Source organism: Centruroides sculpturatus, unplaced genomic scaffold (genome assembly GCF_000671375.1).
Source record: "Centruroides sculpturatus isolate CEXI.00-Female unplaced genomic scaffold, Cexi_2.0 scaffold2064, whole genome shotgun sequence".
Taxonomy (NCBI): Eukaryota; Metazoa; Arthropoda; class Arachnida; order Scorpiones; family Buthidae; genus Centruroides; species Centruroides sculpturatus.
Window position 1 is genome coordinate 53087 of NW_019386400.1, and position 16375 is coordinate 69461.

General features: G+C 34.5%; 1 protein-coding gene and 2 pseudogenes across 1 annotated transcript in view; 1 reads left to right on the plus strand and 2 right to left on the minus strand.

Annotated features, from left to right (window-relative positions):
- Positions 1-458: 458 nt before the first annotated feature.
- LOC111614830 lies at positions 459-1988 on the minus strand (annotated as a pseudogene).
- A 3108-nt stretch (positions 1989-5096) lies between these two features.
- Positions 5097-6254, minus strand: LOC111614831 (annotated as a pseudogene).
- Positions 6255-15390: 9136 nt separating this feature from the next.
- Positions 15391-16375, plus strand: part of LOC111614828 — a 5532-nt gene continuing 4547 nt past the window's right edge. The window contains exon 1 of the mRNA XM_023356194.1: positions 15391-16371. Within this exon, the coding sequence (XP_023211962.1) occupies positions 15714-16371 (658 nt within the window). The 5' untranslated portion in view covers positions 15391-15713. The remainder of the gene's footprint in view (positions 16372-16375) is intronic.

Sequence of the window (16375 nt, forward strand, 5' to 3'; positions counted from 1 at the left end):
TTTACATACTTAAGTACTAATAGTTCACGAAAATAATAATTTTCGTGAACTATTATTACTTAAGTATGTAAAAATTTAGTACATTTCCTGTTGTACGAGGGTTTTACCCAATTCTCGAACTGTGTCAGAGTGAATCCGTGCTATAAAAGTACCGTGTTATACGGGGGATGGTACCAATTCTCGAACCATGTTAGAGCGAATCCGTGCTATAGAAGTGCCGTGTTATACGGGGGTTACCTGTATATCACTCTTAATTGGGTTGAGACAATACTTAGTGATGCCATGGTTTTCAAAATTGATGTATTGTCAGGTAACCTTTGCCGAAGTTGTTTTATAAGAGACAAAAGGAAGGCAATGCAGTGACTACGAATATTTTTCTTTTCTTCACCTAACAGTGCAGAATTGTTTATTTCAGTTTCAAACTGATAACCCAAATATGGATTGAGTGCTAAATGGTTTTATATCACTACATCATTTATTATTTTTGTTCTTGGAATAACAATCTTAGAACAAGATTCTATTAAATTTAGCAAGTCCCGTAGCAACTTCGTAGGATCATTATTCTCAGATTCAAATATTTTATTTAATCTTTGAACGTCATCAAGTACAGGTTTAAGAAATAAGAAATTTCTTTGATCATCAAACATTGAGAACAAAATTTCTGCTGTATAACATCTTTCATTTGTCCTGGCCAAATTAAAATTTGCCTTTAAAATCATTCCATTATTTCAAAATTTTATCAATAGTGGTCTGAATTGACATCCAGCGAGCCTCACTACATTGTACTAATTTCAATGGTTCATTTCCATCATTCATCAAAGAATAGAGTTCATTATATTTGGATTGTGTAATCACAGAATGAGAAAACCAATTAAATGTTTCTTTATAAAAGAAATTCTATATTTCTTGGAAGGTCTTCTTTTGTAGCGTGGGAAATAGCTAATTGTAATGAATGAATGGCTTTCAGTTTAACATATAGGCCATTATTGCTTCCTTTCATTATAGAAGCATTTTCTGTTCCAATTGTAACGAGTTTATGCAAATCCAAGGCATTATTTCTCAAGGAAAATTTAATTGCTTCACAAATTGCATCAGCATTGCACTCTTTAAGTGATACTAAATCTAAAACATTTGCAGTTATGCATTTTTTTATTTTGAGAGTAATAACTAATTACAATACCTAAAAGCTGATATGTCATTACTTTCATCAATTAGTAAACTATAGTTGCTATCACTTATATCAACTATTAACTTTTCTTTAACATATGGTGCTAAAACATTTGAAATTATGGTTTAACATTGTTTGTCCAAGAGTCAGATTATTACAACTTTTGCTGTCTGAAAAATTTGTTGTATAGTATTTAGTTAGTCTGTCTACATGACTTATAGGACAACTTTCTGCTACAAAAAGTGCCATATTTTCATCTGTTCTATGAACATTCGAGCTTTTCATAAATGGAAGAATATTTGCACTCTGCTGAACACTAAACGATGGTTTGGCTTTATATGTTTTTGAGTTTTCCAATGCTTTTCTAAATCACTTACTTTTGCTATCAAAATGCTGTTACAATATTTGCAGAGACACTTTGTGTTTTTTTCCTTCAATTTCCTGCAATCAGTTTTTATACCTAGCATCACGTAGCCATTCTATTCGAAAGTTTTGAGTATATCTTCTTTCATTTGGCATTTTCACTGATATAAGGGTAATAAATAATAAATTGCAATATCAATAATATTATCACAAACTGACACTATATTAAAACACTTAATTACTCATAGGTAACTTAGTGTTATCACCTGTCTGGTTTTCACCCGGACAGCTCGGGAATTGACTCACTGTCCGGGTGAACTATTAATTTTGTCTGGGAATTTCGTAGAAATTGTTTCATCATAATTTCACAAAGTTCTTGCAAATATTTTTACAAATTTATACTATTTTAACGACGAAAGATCTCGCACTCACTGAAACTCCTCTGCAATTCTGCCATGTTAGTCTGTTTATGCTGACGTGTGGCACACAGCAACCTGTCGATCTTTTTCTTTTATGTGCAAATGTACATGTCTGAAATGGAGCTAAATTATCTGTACACTGTAACTGATTTGCATGCACGTTATTCTTTGCATCGTAAAATGACATTGCGCATGTGTCAGGAACTTCTGCTCGAACAAATGTGACCTCCCGTCCGGGTCAGTGATTTTGAAAAGGTGGCAACACTAGTAACTTATAAGGATTCCCAAGGAAACTTGAGTGCTGGTTAGTGTTGCCACTTATTAAAAATAATATTTGCAACTCATGCACATAATTATTGCACATTAAAGATAATATAAATGAAGAAATGTGTTAAATTTTAATAGTTTTATGAAATTTTTTGATTTTGTGGAAAATCTAAAATGTAGCTAAATTTACTAAAAAATCTCTGTCGCTAAATATAAAAAAAGGGCGCTAACTAAAGCAAAAACTCACCAAATTTAGCGACTTTTTCGCTAAATTGGCAACTCTAGTCTCGAGTGGTATGTTTCAAGGTAGCGGTAACACACAAATACAATCTTTTATATATCCCACAGAAAGAAATTGCGTGGGGTGATGTCAGCCACTGAATTCTTCTTCTTCTTCTGCAGCTTTTCCCACACTATGTAGGGTCGCTGTTTCTGATGAGTCGTCTCCACTGCTCCCTGTCCTGGGCTGCCTCCACATTCAGATGCTTTTCTCTCAGGTCCTCCTCCACAAGATCCATCCACCTTTTCCACGGCCGTCCCCGCTGCCTCCTCCCCCTCACACTCATCACATCATGTAGTTTTGGCAAGATGGTTTTACGGCCGGATGCCCTTCCTGACACCAACCCTCCTCCTTTACCCGGGCTTGGGACCGGCAACAGCCATTTTCAGGGCTGAAGGCGGAGATGTCAGCCACTGAATTAAGTTTTGCAAATTTCGTGCATGGAAAGTTTTAAGCTCGGGAGATACCATCTTGTATGCTGGCATTGTCATGCAGCAGGATGAGAGAATGGCTTTATGGTGTTACTGTTCAGAATTTTCATAGTTACGTGTAAGTTACAAAGGCATATGTTTATATAATTGTGTGAACTATTTAAAACTCTGATATTTGTTCTGATAAACCCTTTATATTATATACATATAATGACAATAGTCTATTTATCATAAGGTGGCACCTACTGTAAACAAACATTTTGTCGTATTGCAGCGGTTGGCAACAGTGCACCTGACCACTGTCCCCAACCGGTGTGACGTCATAGGTCGAGGCTAATCACTTTTTGAGTCGACGTACTCGGTAGGACGTCCATCTTGTGTGCTCCAACCACTTTCTCCACAATCAATGTTGTTATGAGCTTTTCTATATAAAGTTGTAACTATCTTTTTATTTTATTTTATGAAACTGTCCTTTTCCATATTTTTGACTTATTAAACACTAATTTTATAGTGTATTTTGAAGACACATGGCAAGTTTTTCATCAGTTATCTTTATTTAGTTGATATGGTACATCTACTTTGTGAATGTTTCGGGCTGTGCCCTTCCTCAGTCAACTATAATATAATGGATATTGTTTACTTGTTACAGTAGGGAGAACATACGTAAGAATTAATAAGTACATAAATTATATATAAACATACCTTTAGGTTATGCGTTATATAAATTAAAATCCTGTAAAATTTGATTTTTAATTAACTATTTTAAATCCTTTTGTGGATAGACAATTATACATTACAATTGAATCGATGAGTGGAAAAACAGTACAAGTCCAAAATCCTTGTTTTGAGATGAACACAAAAATGAGTTTTGGGTAAAAAGTGTACATTTTACAACAATCAAATGAACAGAGAAGTAAGGAATGACTCCCTCTACAAGACCTTGCCAAGCAAGTTTCAGTAAGTGCATCCTGAGAAGCTGTACAGCCAAAAACAAAACTTGGAGTTATACCGTTTTTCCACTCAATATTTGTTAACGTAAAAAAAAATTAACTCATTTTAATAAGAATGCCTTTATTACTGATTTTTTACATACTGTGATGGCCTAGAACTGTAATGATTACATTATGATTCCTGCTGATCTTCATTGCTTGTCTCCCAAGATGTAATATGATAGTAAAACTCCAAGGTTTTGCCACTTATATACTTCAAGACATTTTTTATGTCATTGATTTTTTTTGCATTGATTGGTAATGGTTTATTGTAGGCTGGTTTATTTGGAAAAGTTGGAGTGATATGAGGCTTGAGCAGTTTAAAAGTGTTTGTATGTAGTCCTCCGATAAAACGACTACAGAAATATAACATGGTGTAGAACTGTCATAGATTATGCAATATGCTTCTTGTCCAGTCTTGTGTTCAAATATATGAGCACTAAGATGGGTTTTCCTTTCCGCTAGACTTATTACACCATCAATGAAATGGAGGACAAACTGTAGAAAGACTTCTTATTTATTTGAGTATGCATTTCGGATATTTATATCCCTTTTCAACTCTTGTGTTACAACTATACAGGAAAATTAGCATAATGTATACAAGTTAGTAAAAATTTACTATAATGTTACAAAATTGTAAAAGAACATTAGGAAACTTACATGGATTATGAGAAATGCAGGAGTTGTGACATTAGAAAAAATATGGATGGTGATTATTGATTAACAGGTATATGCTACAATCCTTGAACAGGTGATTTGCAGGTTTTTTATAATAGTTTGGCCACCAGCTTTTGAAGTCAGTTACATCTGTATATTTGATTACTGATACTGTAAATGGCTTTAATTTGTGACTGCTTGCAATCATGTGGATAAATTTGATCATGTCGTCTTATGACTCATTTTATGACTCAAAGGCTCTGTCGCATGGTAGGAAGGAGTATCCACGAACAGGGAAATACTGAAAAATTGTGCGAAAACGCTTGCTTTGTACAAGATACAATAAAAATCAGAAAATTGTATGATTGCGATTCTGTCCCGGACAACCGCCCAAAAAAATATGAAGGTCCTGTATTTCAGGAGGCATTTTCTTGATGTAATCATAAATAAAGCTACAAATTTCATTTGGACCTTTTGAAGCTTGTCTTTCATGATATGTGTAGAAATGTCCAGTATCACTTTTTAAGTCATGAATCTCAAATCTGTACAGCCGTAACTGTTGGTAGTAAAACATTTCCTAATGTGAAAAATGCTTGCCACGCAAATTTCCTGAACAGGTATCACCGGAAGTGGCATATTCTGCATGTAATCAAAAACTATAGCACAAACATCTTGTTCCTAGCATAAAACTTTAATTTCCTTGAGTTTGGCATAAAACTTATTAGTTCTTCATTTGTGTACCACCATTCCTCTGCAGCAACTCGCTTCACATTATCATTGAGATTGTGATCTTTTAGTTTTGTACTGAGTTGTTCACATTTACCACAAACATCAACCTGCAGCCTGCCAAACCTCAAAGCAAAAATTTCTTTGAAAAACTTCAAGTAGAATACTTAACTTTCTCCCTTTCTTCTGCATATTTCTTCGTGAAAAGGTGATACATAATCTTCACATCTAGAGAGGCATCAAGGTAGTATACTTCTTTGGAACTATAATGAGAAGTTTTTGTGGGAAATGACTATGTGACTTTTTATTTTAGCAATTATGTCAGGCGACAATACATGTGGCCTATTGTTATGCTTGCCACGCAAATCTTTAGGATTCTGTCCAGAAATCAATAATTCATTCAGTCACTGAAGACGTGAATTAGTTATTGAATGTATATTCAAAAAAGCAGTTTTACAAACGGAAAGTCTTTCTGAGTCATTTCGTATAAAATACAAAAATGTTGTGGTCCTAATTTTTTGCTTGGTTTCTCCTTTTGGATGATGTCTAGCTACTTTGCGACATTTGATTAGGCTAATCAAATATGTATCTTGCTGGTCTTTAAAATCTCCTTGATACAAATGAGTGAAAATGGGTGCCTTTTCTGCTTGACTTATATTGGACATGCACTTCTTGCATCTTCACAAAAAGGAAAACAATAGACATTTCACTTGTTAATTTTCTTTTTTTTAACATTTTATATCATTTAATGATATAAAGAAAAAACTTTCATGCAATCTGACCAAGTAGCTTTCTTCTCTACCTCTTTTCCCCTTTCAGTGATGTACTGTTCTCCATGAAAACAAGCTTGCTTTCTGCAGTTTTCTTCCATGCTTTGGGACACCTTTTACGTTTGTGTGTATTTTCATCTCTTTCTTTATCTGCACTATCATCTGAACACTCACTACTGGACATTATGTACATATTTGATTATTATACAGATACATGTCTTGAGAGTAACTACCGTTGCTTCTTTCAACTGAACAAACAACACTGATAACCTCTAACGAGGTTGTAGGTTTACAGATATGTCTGTGCTTGTCGACCTCTAGCGACAAGAAGGAGAACATATGATATTGGGTGGAAGAACGTTATAACTCCAGGAGTTGTATCGTTCTTTTATCCAATAACATAACAGGTAGCTTCGTAAATGCATACACAGTGTGTTAGTTATACTTCTGTTCAACTCATCAGGAAGGCCCATGTTTAAATGTGATTTTGGCTATCTCAATTAAAAACTGACAGTTTCAGGGTTTACTGTTTTTCCACTCACCGATTCAATTTTAAAATGTTTTATCTTGTTTAAAATTTCTTGTGAGTAGACAGTTATACATTACAATTTTAAAAATGAGCTTTTTCTGCCCCCTTTCTTTTCCACCCCTCTCTTGATGTTTCTGCTGGTAGTTTTGATGTTGCCACGTATGACGGTTAGTCACCTTGTGGTGGTCTAATTATGGATTGTTTTTTAAAAATTATTTTTTATATAAATTCAATTATTAGAAACCAATGGGATCAGTATATATAATAAAGCACTAAAAATAAAAATTTTCAGTTAAAAACAAGTAAAAATATACTCTCTTTACTTCCGACTTTGAGGATTCTTCAGGTCAAAACCAGCACACAAGTGACAAGGTATAAACTAGATTTTTATCATTACAGTAGAGACCCAAAAACTTGGCACTCGATAACCCGGCAATCCGGATAACTCGGCCACACCCTGGCACGGCAAAAAAACCCTTAGTTAATTAATTTTCATTATAGACAGCTTTATGCCTCATAAAGTATTTTTCTGAGGTCTGTCTTATCAGGTAAATTACTGTACGCTGTGTCTTCATTCATTTTCGTGTAGTAAAGGCTCTATGCCTTCATAAAGTACGTACTTTTCCTTTGTTTAAGGGTATTTGAGCAGTTTATTCTCTGTTGTATTCTCAAGCAAACAATACATACAAGTATAGTACAGTATTTTCTGAGGAAACACTCGTACTTATTTTTTTAAACCCCATTTTGATAACCCGGCATTTACACAAACTCGGCCATCCTTCGGTCCACATTAGGCCAAATTATTATTTTATTATTGACACATTCCAAATGCATTTTACCCTTATTTCATTAGGCCTCTTTAGTGGATACATCAAGATATCAGTCACTGGTTATGCTTTATATTCAGCAGTCGTTCCCAGCATGCATCAACAATGATTCCAGTATTCAAATTAAGTACGTTTGCATATTCAGTGATGCAAAAATATTCTACAGTTTTTCTTTCTAAATTATTTTCTATTTTATACAATATTTTAGTATTTTTTCTATTTATATTACAATTAAATTGTCTACAATGTAAAAACCATGCTGATTCCGTCCTTCTCAGTCTAATGGCTGCCTCATGTTCTTTTACTCTCAACTCCAATCTTCTTCCAGTTTCTCTGATGTAATAATTTGGACTTCCACATGTACAGTACATGACATTCTGTATACAACACCGACGATCTTGAATTGGTCTCTGGGCGAATTTTCACTGTTTATTATACTGATAATGATTGACATCTTATTCTTTTGATTTGTAACTATGCATGTAGAAAATTCTTTAAATATCGGTTTATATTTTTCGAAAATATTAGTAACATAAAAAATATTTCTTATGTAAAGTTTCAGTATGTGGTAACAGTAAAGGTTAGTTTATAAAGAATTCCTTTTATTTCTAGAGACTATGACAGAGATTATCCTAATTTAGAATCATAGAATTTAGCTAAGAAGCCGGCACAAAGAAATATAGAGGTTTAGAAATGTAGCAAGTTATTAATCTGAGCCCGTGCACTGCTAGAAGTCGTTTATTCTTGAGTCTAGACGATGAACTTGGAGAGGGAATCGATGATTACTTCTTTGTGGATGCTTGACTTAATTTTATATGATACTGCAGGACTGGACAGTTCATGCTTCGTGCACTGTGTCCTGGGTTGACGTGGTCTTTCGGTGATCGACATTGCTGATTATATCGTAAACAGTAGATGCATGAGAAGTTGGAGGGTTCTTCTGTGCAATTGTGGGAAGCATGGTGTTCGGATGCGCAGCTAGAGCATTTCGGTTGATTCTTACACATTGCCCTTGTATGGTTGTACCCCAACAGAGAGAACATCGTTTATAATAATGGAAATCATATATTTTTTGTGTCCTCCATCCTAAATAGTCTGTCATTTTGGTATGAAAGGGTACGCCTGACCTCGGGTGTAGTGACGATCACCCATGAGCGCTCCTGATTTTCCTCTCTTCCCAAGAAGAATATATGCTTAATGTGGTCGTCAGAGAAGTTCTTGTTGCCCTGACTGAGGACACACATCTTGATATCCTTTTCGGACACTGCCCAGGGAATAATGATTCTCGGGTCTTTTAGTTTTGATGTTTTTATGTCGACTTCTTTCTTTTTCTTTAATTCTTGGGTAAGTCTAGCTGCTGCTTCTGCATCGCTGCAGCTAACAGCGAAGCTGTTTTTGATGTTTTTTATATTCTCAATTTTGACGCCAGTATTACATGGGTCTATGTCCTTTTCCAGTTTTTCTAATATTTCCTGTGCTTTATTATTTTCCTTGGGGTAGATTAATACTACCTTATCATTGGCCGTACGAATGGGCCCTTTGACTACACCAGCATAGGTCTGTGTTGGGGGCGAGTGTTGACACGTGGGGGCTAAAGTCCCAGGAATTGCGGCTACTTTTTTCAGGAGCGAATTTTTCTCATCGAGCAGATTATTATAGGCTTTTAGTAGGTGGTTAAAGACATTGGAAGCCTCACGAAGGGCACGGTTGCGTCCGATTTTAGATTTTGCTTAAAATTCCTGCTTTCATTTATAGAGTGCAGGGCACGGCTTATTCTACAGTGAAATACATCGCTAGCATTATCAGCCGACCATTCTATACTATGATCTACATCGCTGGGCGAATCGATGATTTTTGCTGATGCCGGTTCTTTCGTGCCAGGAGTACTGATGATATATTCTGATGGCGATTGTTTCGTGCTGGGCGAACTAATGGTATATTTCGATCCTTTCTTGTCGGTGGACATAGTGATATTTAATGCTAAAGCTGAAGGCGACTTCGAATAGGGTAGCTGTACCAGTTGTGGCCAAAGCAAGTGAAGTTTTCCAGAAAAATACGTGCCAAGTAATAATTCTTTTGGACATTTTTGTTAAAGTTGGAAGTAAGTAAAACCATAAATTTCAGTTTTTTTTTTATAATAAATCAGATTTTATTTAGGAACTTTCACAAAATGTAATTATTAATTTTAAATATAAAAGTTAAAATGTACCAGTTCTGGCCAACATAACACCAGTTTTGGCCATATTTATTACAAGTTACTTTACTCTGTATTTCATAATTTCTGGTATGAAACAGGCACCTCTGGAGTTTTTAGAGACAGGTGGTTCTATTTTTTTCTACAATGTCATGTTCAATGTACCATATGCAATGAATTTTTTCAGGCCATTTCCAGTCGGTAGGTCCACTCATTTCCATCACGGACACTTTTGCTCTTGATTCACTGAGATGGACAATATTTCCAGGAAAGTATTCTCCTTCATACTGCACAATGACAAAATCATTCTTACTGAGAAAACAAGCTTGTAGGCCTACTAGAACAAATTGGAGTTCTGTCATTGTCTTCATTCTCAGAATCTAAGTCCATGTCAATGCTGGAATTAGGTTTTGCATCATTGAATATTTGTCTTTTTTTCTGTTGTTTTCTACTAATTTTAGGCTTGAACTTCTTCATTTTCTTCTCAGTTTCTCGTGCCTCATTAAGCTGGACCCACTTATCAGCAGTTATGACACATGGCAGGTGAACTTTCTTCCTCTTTGATGTTGAAGGTTTTGTATTTGTCCATCTAACTACATCTTTCAAAACTTCTGCTGAAGTTTGAGGAGATTGCTGTCTTGTTTGTGAACTGCTTAAAGACTGTGTAGGACTGATGATAACTGAAAGCTTGCTAGTACTGGGAGTGGGAGTTGAGTCAGGACCAGAGCTGAGAGATGTACTTGTATTAACATCTATAGGTGTAGTAGAAACTTTGCTAGTACTGGGAATGGAAATATTGTTCGGAGTAGAAGAGTTTGAAACTTTAGGCCTACTTGTGAAATTGGAGTCTTTCCTGCTTCACCATCTTCAAAGCACTTTTCCCAAACATCATATAACATACATGCAGATTGTTCATAACACCAGTTACCTCCTTGTTCTCTACAAATTTTGAATTGTTCCAACAATTCTGGATATATTTTAGTTTCGAGGTATTCCAAATGGCTAAGCTATTTCTCAGAGTTTACTTTTACCATTGCTGCTGTTGAAGGAACTGATGTGTACTTTGAAGGTAGCTTTGAATAGTCAACTGCATCAGGAGAGAATGGGTAAAGGTCACAAACTTGGAATCCTGTCTTCACATTATCAGGAAAGGCTTTATTTGGAATCCTGTCTTCTCATTATCAGGAAAGGCTTTATTTCAATAAGTTCAGCAAGTGCTGGTATAATGTTGAACTTTGTTATTTCTGCATTGTCATGTTTATAACACCAGGTTCTTACATATTGTTTCCAGTCTTGCTTCATTGATTTGAAAACAGTGACATCAAGGGGCTGAAGCACATGGGTGGTATTTGGATACAAGCACACTACAGTGATCTTTTTTTCACGACAGAATCGACTTAAATCTAAAGACATATGGGAAGAATGCCTATCTAGAAATACAATAACAGGTAAGGGAACATTGTTTTCTGTTAAGAATGGGAAAAAGACATTTGCAAAATACTCATAAAAACTTTTCAGCAGTCATCCAGCCTTTCTCAGTCTTACCTATGCCCCAATAAGAAGGGGCTGTTTTAACAATAATGTTTGGGATCCTTTCATACTTAAACACAGTAAGAGGAGGAGCACATTCCCCACTGGCATTTACAGTAATTAATGTAGTCACATTTTCTTTGTCTGAACTTTTAGCAATGTCATAAACAGGTTTTCCTTTTTCAGCAAGTACTAAAGTGCCTTTGGGACATAAAAAGAAACTAGTCTCATCCAAGTTAAAAACACGCCTTGGATCACTCAAAATGGATATGTCATTATTTAAGTGCTTCTCAACTTTTTTGAACCAATTTTGAATGTTTTGCTCTGTTACAGATCCTCTAGATTTACTCAAATATTCACTGTGTTTTTGAGTGATGGTAGGATTTCTTCTTAAAAATGCCACTTTCTTTCTGGTTTGTTGTCAATAAATGGTGTTTCCAAGTTATTCTTTTTGACATAAAGTTCCACAGCACTAAGTAGGATTTCTTTGGTAACTGGATAACCAAGTCTTGCTGATTCAACAATCCAATCAGAAAATGCTTTTTCTATAACACCCAAAACTGGATGAGGTCCTGTGTGACCAGATGTTATAGGCGCATGTCCACTGAGTTTATGGCAAAGAGTAGTACTTGGTACTTTGTAGGTGATACTTGCTTTATTCACAGGCATTCCATTCTTCACAGCTTTTATTGCACTTTGTACTTTACTTGGTGAATACTGAAAAAGCAGCTTTTTCACTTTTGATGCTCTTATGTTTGTCCACTGAACTTGTTTTACACGTGCCATGACAGCATCAGTTATCTAAAAGAAGAGAGGCATAGGCTATATTTAGTATCAATACTTTTGATTTTACATAAAATAACTAGGCCTAAAAATGCTTTAGCATTGTCAAACTTAATAAATAATTATATTTATGAAGCGCACTGTAAAGGAACTAAAATGCTCTTGGCCAGAAATGGTGCATGCAAGTTTTATTTTTGGCCACCCTATGGTTGTCAAAGAAACTAAAAAGCTATCAAATGCAGACATGCAAAAATTAATTTAGAATCTTCTAGATATAAAATTTAAAAAAATAACTGAAGGATTTATTAAAAAAAATTGGATTCACTTACCTGTCTGTTACCAAAATCTGTAAAGAATGGCTTCCTTCTTGAAGGAACTGAACAAAAGTGATTATCATTATCAGTTACTGAAATTTTTCTTGACCAATCAGAAGGGATTTTCTTCAAAACTATCACAGTTAACAATAAAAGTTTGTTACATTGGACAGATTTAAATGTGGTGTTTAGATATTTAAGTTAAATTTGTTTTCTGGCCAGAACTGGTACACTGGCCAAAACTGGCACATCTACCCTAGTTGACACAGATGACTCAGATAAGACCACAGCTTTAATGCTAAAGCTGAAGGCGACTTTGAATAGTTGGCACAGATGACTGAGATAAGACCACGGCTAGAATCCAAAGTAATCATTTATATTGCTTTCGTCACTACTTATGTTCTACTGAATAATCAGTTTTTCAACGACCATTTTCAAAATCTCATCAAGTTCCCACATTTGTTCTTTTTCTATATGTTACATACATATTCTCCATTGTTTTCAGTTATTTGTTCAAAAGCTTTATTCATTAAAATGTGCACATCCTACAGTTTGAATGTTGTGACATGAGATGTAACTTTTTATATCTACCCATATCAGTTCAATGGGATTTCAATTACAATGATATGGGGGTAAACGTAACACATCGACACCTATTCCTTTCAAATAACCTATTTTTTTTTTACCTATTCCTTTGGCCATTTTGTCAATATATTTATGATATTTGATTTACTTTTTTAACAATATCTAAAGATTGTATTTTCAACATTTTGTTGTTATGACAAATGTTTTTTTTTGCAACCAAGAAATTTATGTCAGCTTTCTTCCAACTACAATTTGGAGTTTTCTGAATTTTAGCTGAGTGATATGGAGCATTGTCCATGACAACAACAGCGTTATTTTCTAATTTTGATATTTTTTCAAACTATTTTATGAAATTATTGCTGTCCAGTCCATTTCTTTGTGGTAATCTTTTGTTGACTTTGATTCAAATTAAGACTGACATTAAGAAAACCTGTATTGCTGCCTATATGAACAAGAACTATTTGTTTTCTCTTGCCAGAAGGATTTTTCAATCCAGTAGACCATCCATGCATAAAAGCTTTGCAATATGACATAATTGAACGATCCTTCCATACTTTATTCTTGGTATGCTTCGCATTAATCCATGTTTTGTCCAAATAGTAGATCTTATGGCCTAAAGAATGCATTTTTCCTATTTTTTGTGGATATTGTCTTTGCCGTAAAATGATATTCTCTCTTTCAATTAATCTATTATTTCTGTTCTGGTTTTGCATATTTAAAATTAAGTAATTTTAACAAATTGTATATCATGGATCAAGTAGTCTGGTAAATCTGGATCATCATTATCAGCCTGCAATACTTTACCTACAGTAGGTAATTCATTTAAAAAATAAAAATTGTGTAATGGCACATTTTGTGAATTCATCATACGTGTCAACAAGTTGAGTATGCTTACAGGTTTTTGAAGGCGTTTTTAGTTTACCATTAGTAGAATATTCTTTACGAATTCTGTGAATGCTCCTTTCTGATATTCCTGTTGTCTTTGCTACCATTTTCACTATATCATTCACACAGACTTCTGGATTTATTTTGGTTAGAGAATTAAACAAATTTAACACTATTTGTTTATCCATATTTCATTAAATATTCATTAAAAACAACAATTTAACAAATATGAAAACTTCATTTATAATCATTGCTAAGTGACTAGTATTTCATTAATGATTTTATAAATAACAAGGAACTATTTTCAGTGGGCAAATGAGATACAGCATGGTTTCTGATTGATGGACGTAGATTTAAAACAATAAACAAAACAATTTAAGGCATTCATGATGCTGAAACTCAGGAATGCTTTCTTTCATTATTTTTTATTATATATTTTTATGCAACAAATCTAGTGATGTCTCAAAGATAATACATACCAACCCCACTGCAACAATACCAATAACAAGACAGATAAAAATAAGTAAAACAATAAATATTATTTAGAATAAATCATTTTTTGCAGATTTATGTTTGGAGAAATCAAGGAATAGTTTATCTGCAATTTTAGTAGCAAGACAAATTTGTGTAACATTGGAAATATTAGTATCTGATGGAAATATATTAAAATTTTCTGTATAGGTATTGAAAATTACACCAAGGTTGCAAACGTTATTCAGAATTTCTAATGGCTGATTATTTAGAAAAAGTTATTAAAGGTTGAGGTTTTAACAAGCTTGAAAATCATGATTTTTGTTTTACTTGAGTTTATTGTAAGACGAACTAAAATTATTTAAATTACTTAATCTATATCAGTGATGCTCAAACTTTTTTGAGCCACTACCTCCTTGGATTCATAAAATTATGCCCAATGTCCCCAACCATACCCCAATACCTCCAAATCCATTTTACCTTGTATGTGAGAGGCTTGGAAATATTCTTAGAAAAACTTTTTTTATGAAATTCACATGTTGTATTCTTATCATACATTGTTCTCCACATCTGGAAACCTTTTAACTTACTAAAAGATTGCTTTATTCAGTGTGCAAGCCATTACGGTCCTCAATAAAACCCTTTCTGCTAGTTGCTGCAAACTGTCACTGTTCCTGGCTAGGCTGTATCACTTTTATACAGGGAATTTCTCTGAATATTATGTTTCCTCTTGTCTGTTAAATATATATATATATGTGTGTGTGTGTGTGTGTGTGTATATGGGTGTATGTATGTGTGTATATATGACGGGCATGTATTATATGTGCGTATATATGTGGGTAAAATAAAATAAAATAAAAAAAATTAAAATAATAATAATGATGATAAAATAAATGTATAAATTCATAATAAATGTATCTATTCATATATAAAACACAGATATAATAATTCATTTAAATAGTAATCCATCTTAATATCTTAATATAGTGTTTCCTCTCCATTAGGCAATTTCTGCCCTGCCTGAAAACAATAGAAACCAGTTCCTTTGTTTAAAATCTAGTCTCTTTGTCTTATGCCCTGCTTTACCATTCCAGTTCAGGAGAGTGTTCTGTTAAGACGTGTTGCTGTTTTTATTCTTTCTGGTGCCTGGGTTAGGTAAAGTTTTAAAATAATACGGTAGAAATAGTAATATAGTAGAAATAGTGATATAGTAGGAATAGTATAAAGAAATTAAAGTCAATCCAATAAATACCTAAATTAATACCTAATAAATTAATACCATGGATAAGTCTCAAAATATCATCATGGAGCTAGAAGAAATAAAAGAAAAACTATTCACCGTCAAAGAGTGTATAGAGGCTGCCCGCAACATGCGGACAGATCTTAAAGACAAAGCCATTGAAAGCCTGCCTGGAGTAAGCTTTCTGATCCAGCAGCTTGACAAAAATTTTAATCATGAAATACAGCAGCAAAATCTTCACATTGACTCCCTCCAGCAACCTGATAGAGGTCACCAGGTTTCTGGATGTCTGAAGATGAATCAGATATTCAGATGAACCTTTCAGACCAGGGTGTCACTGCTGTTCGATGTATCTCCATTCGTCGGGATGGCAAATTAATACTAACCAAATATTTAATTCTCACCTTTAACAAGCCGACATTGCCATCTTTTATTACAGCAGGTTATCTGCGCTGCCCTGTCCGTCCGTACGTTCCAAATCCGCTGCGTTGTTTCAAATGCCAGCGGTTTGGACATTCACAGACATCCTGCCGTGGCAAGAGCGTATGTGCACAGTGTGGGACTGAAGGTCACGAGAGTACCGAGTGTACCAGTACCCCATGCTGTGTTAACTGCAAAGATGGCCATCCTTCTTACTCCCGAAAATGCCCTGCATGGCAAAGAGAAAAGGAGATACAACGGGTGAAAACAGTCAACAACATACCCTACCCAGAGGCTCGTCGTATGGTCACTTCAACTGCACCTATGAGACAGAAAACATTTGCTGCTGTTTTGAAATCCACAAAGACATGTGGGGTTCAAACAGATATTTCTGTCTCTCCTAGTGAATCTCTTACCCGCCATGCGAAATGTTTAATTCTCCCAACTACCCAAACATCAGAAAAGGAGATTAAGAAAGCCAAAACACCCCTACCAAAAACAGGGGTAATGACAAGAAACGTGGGTTC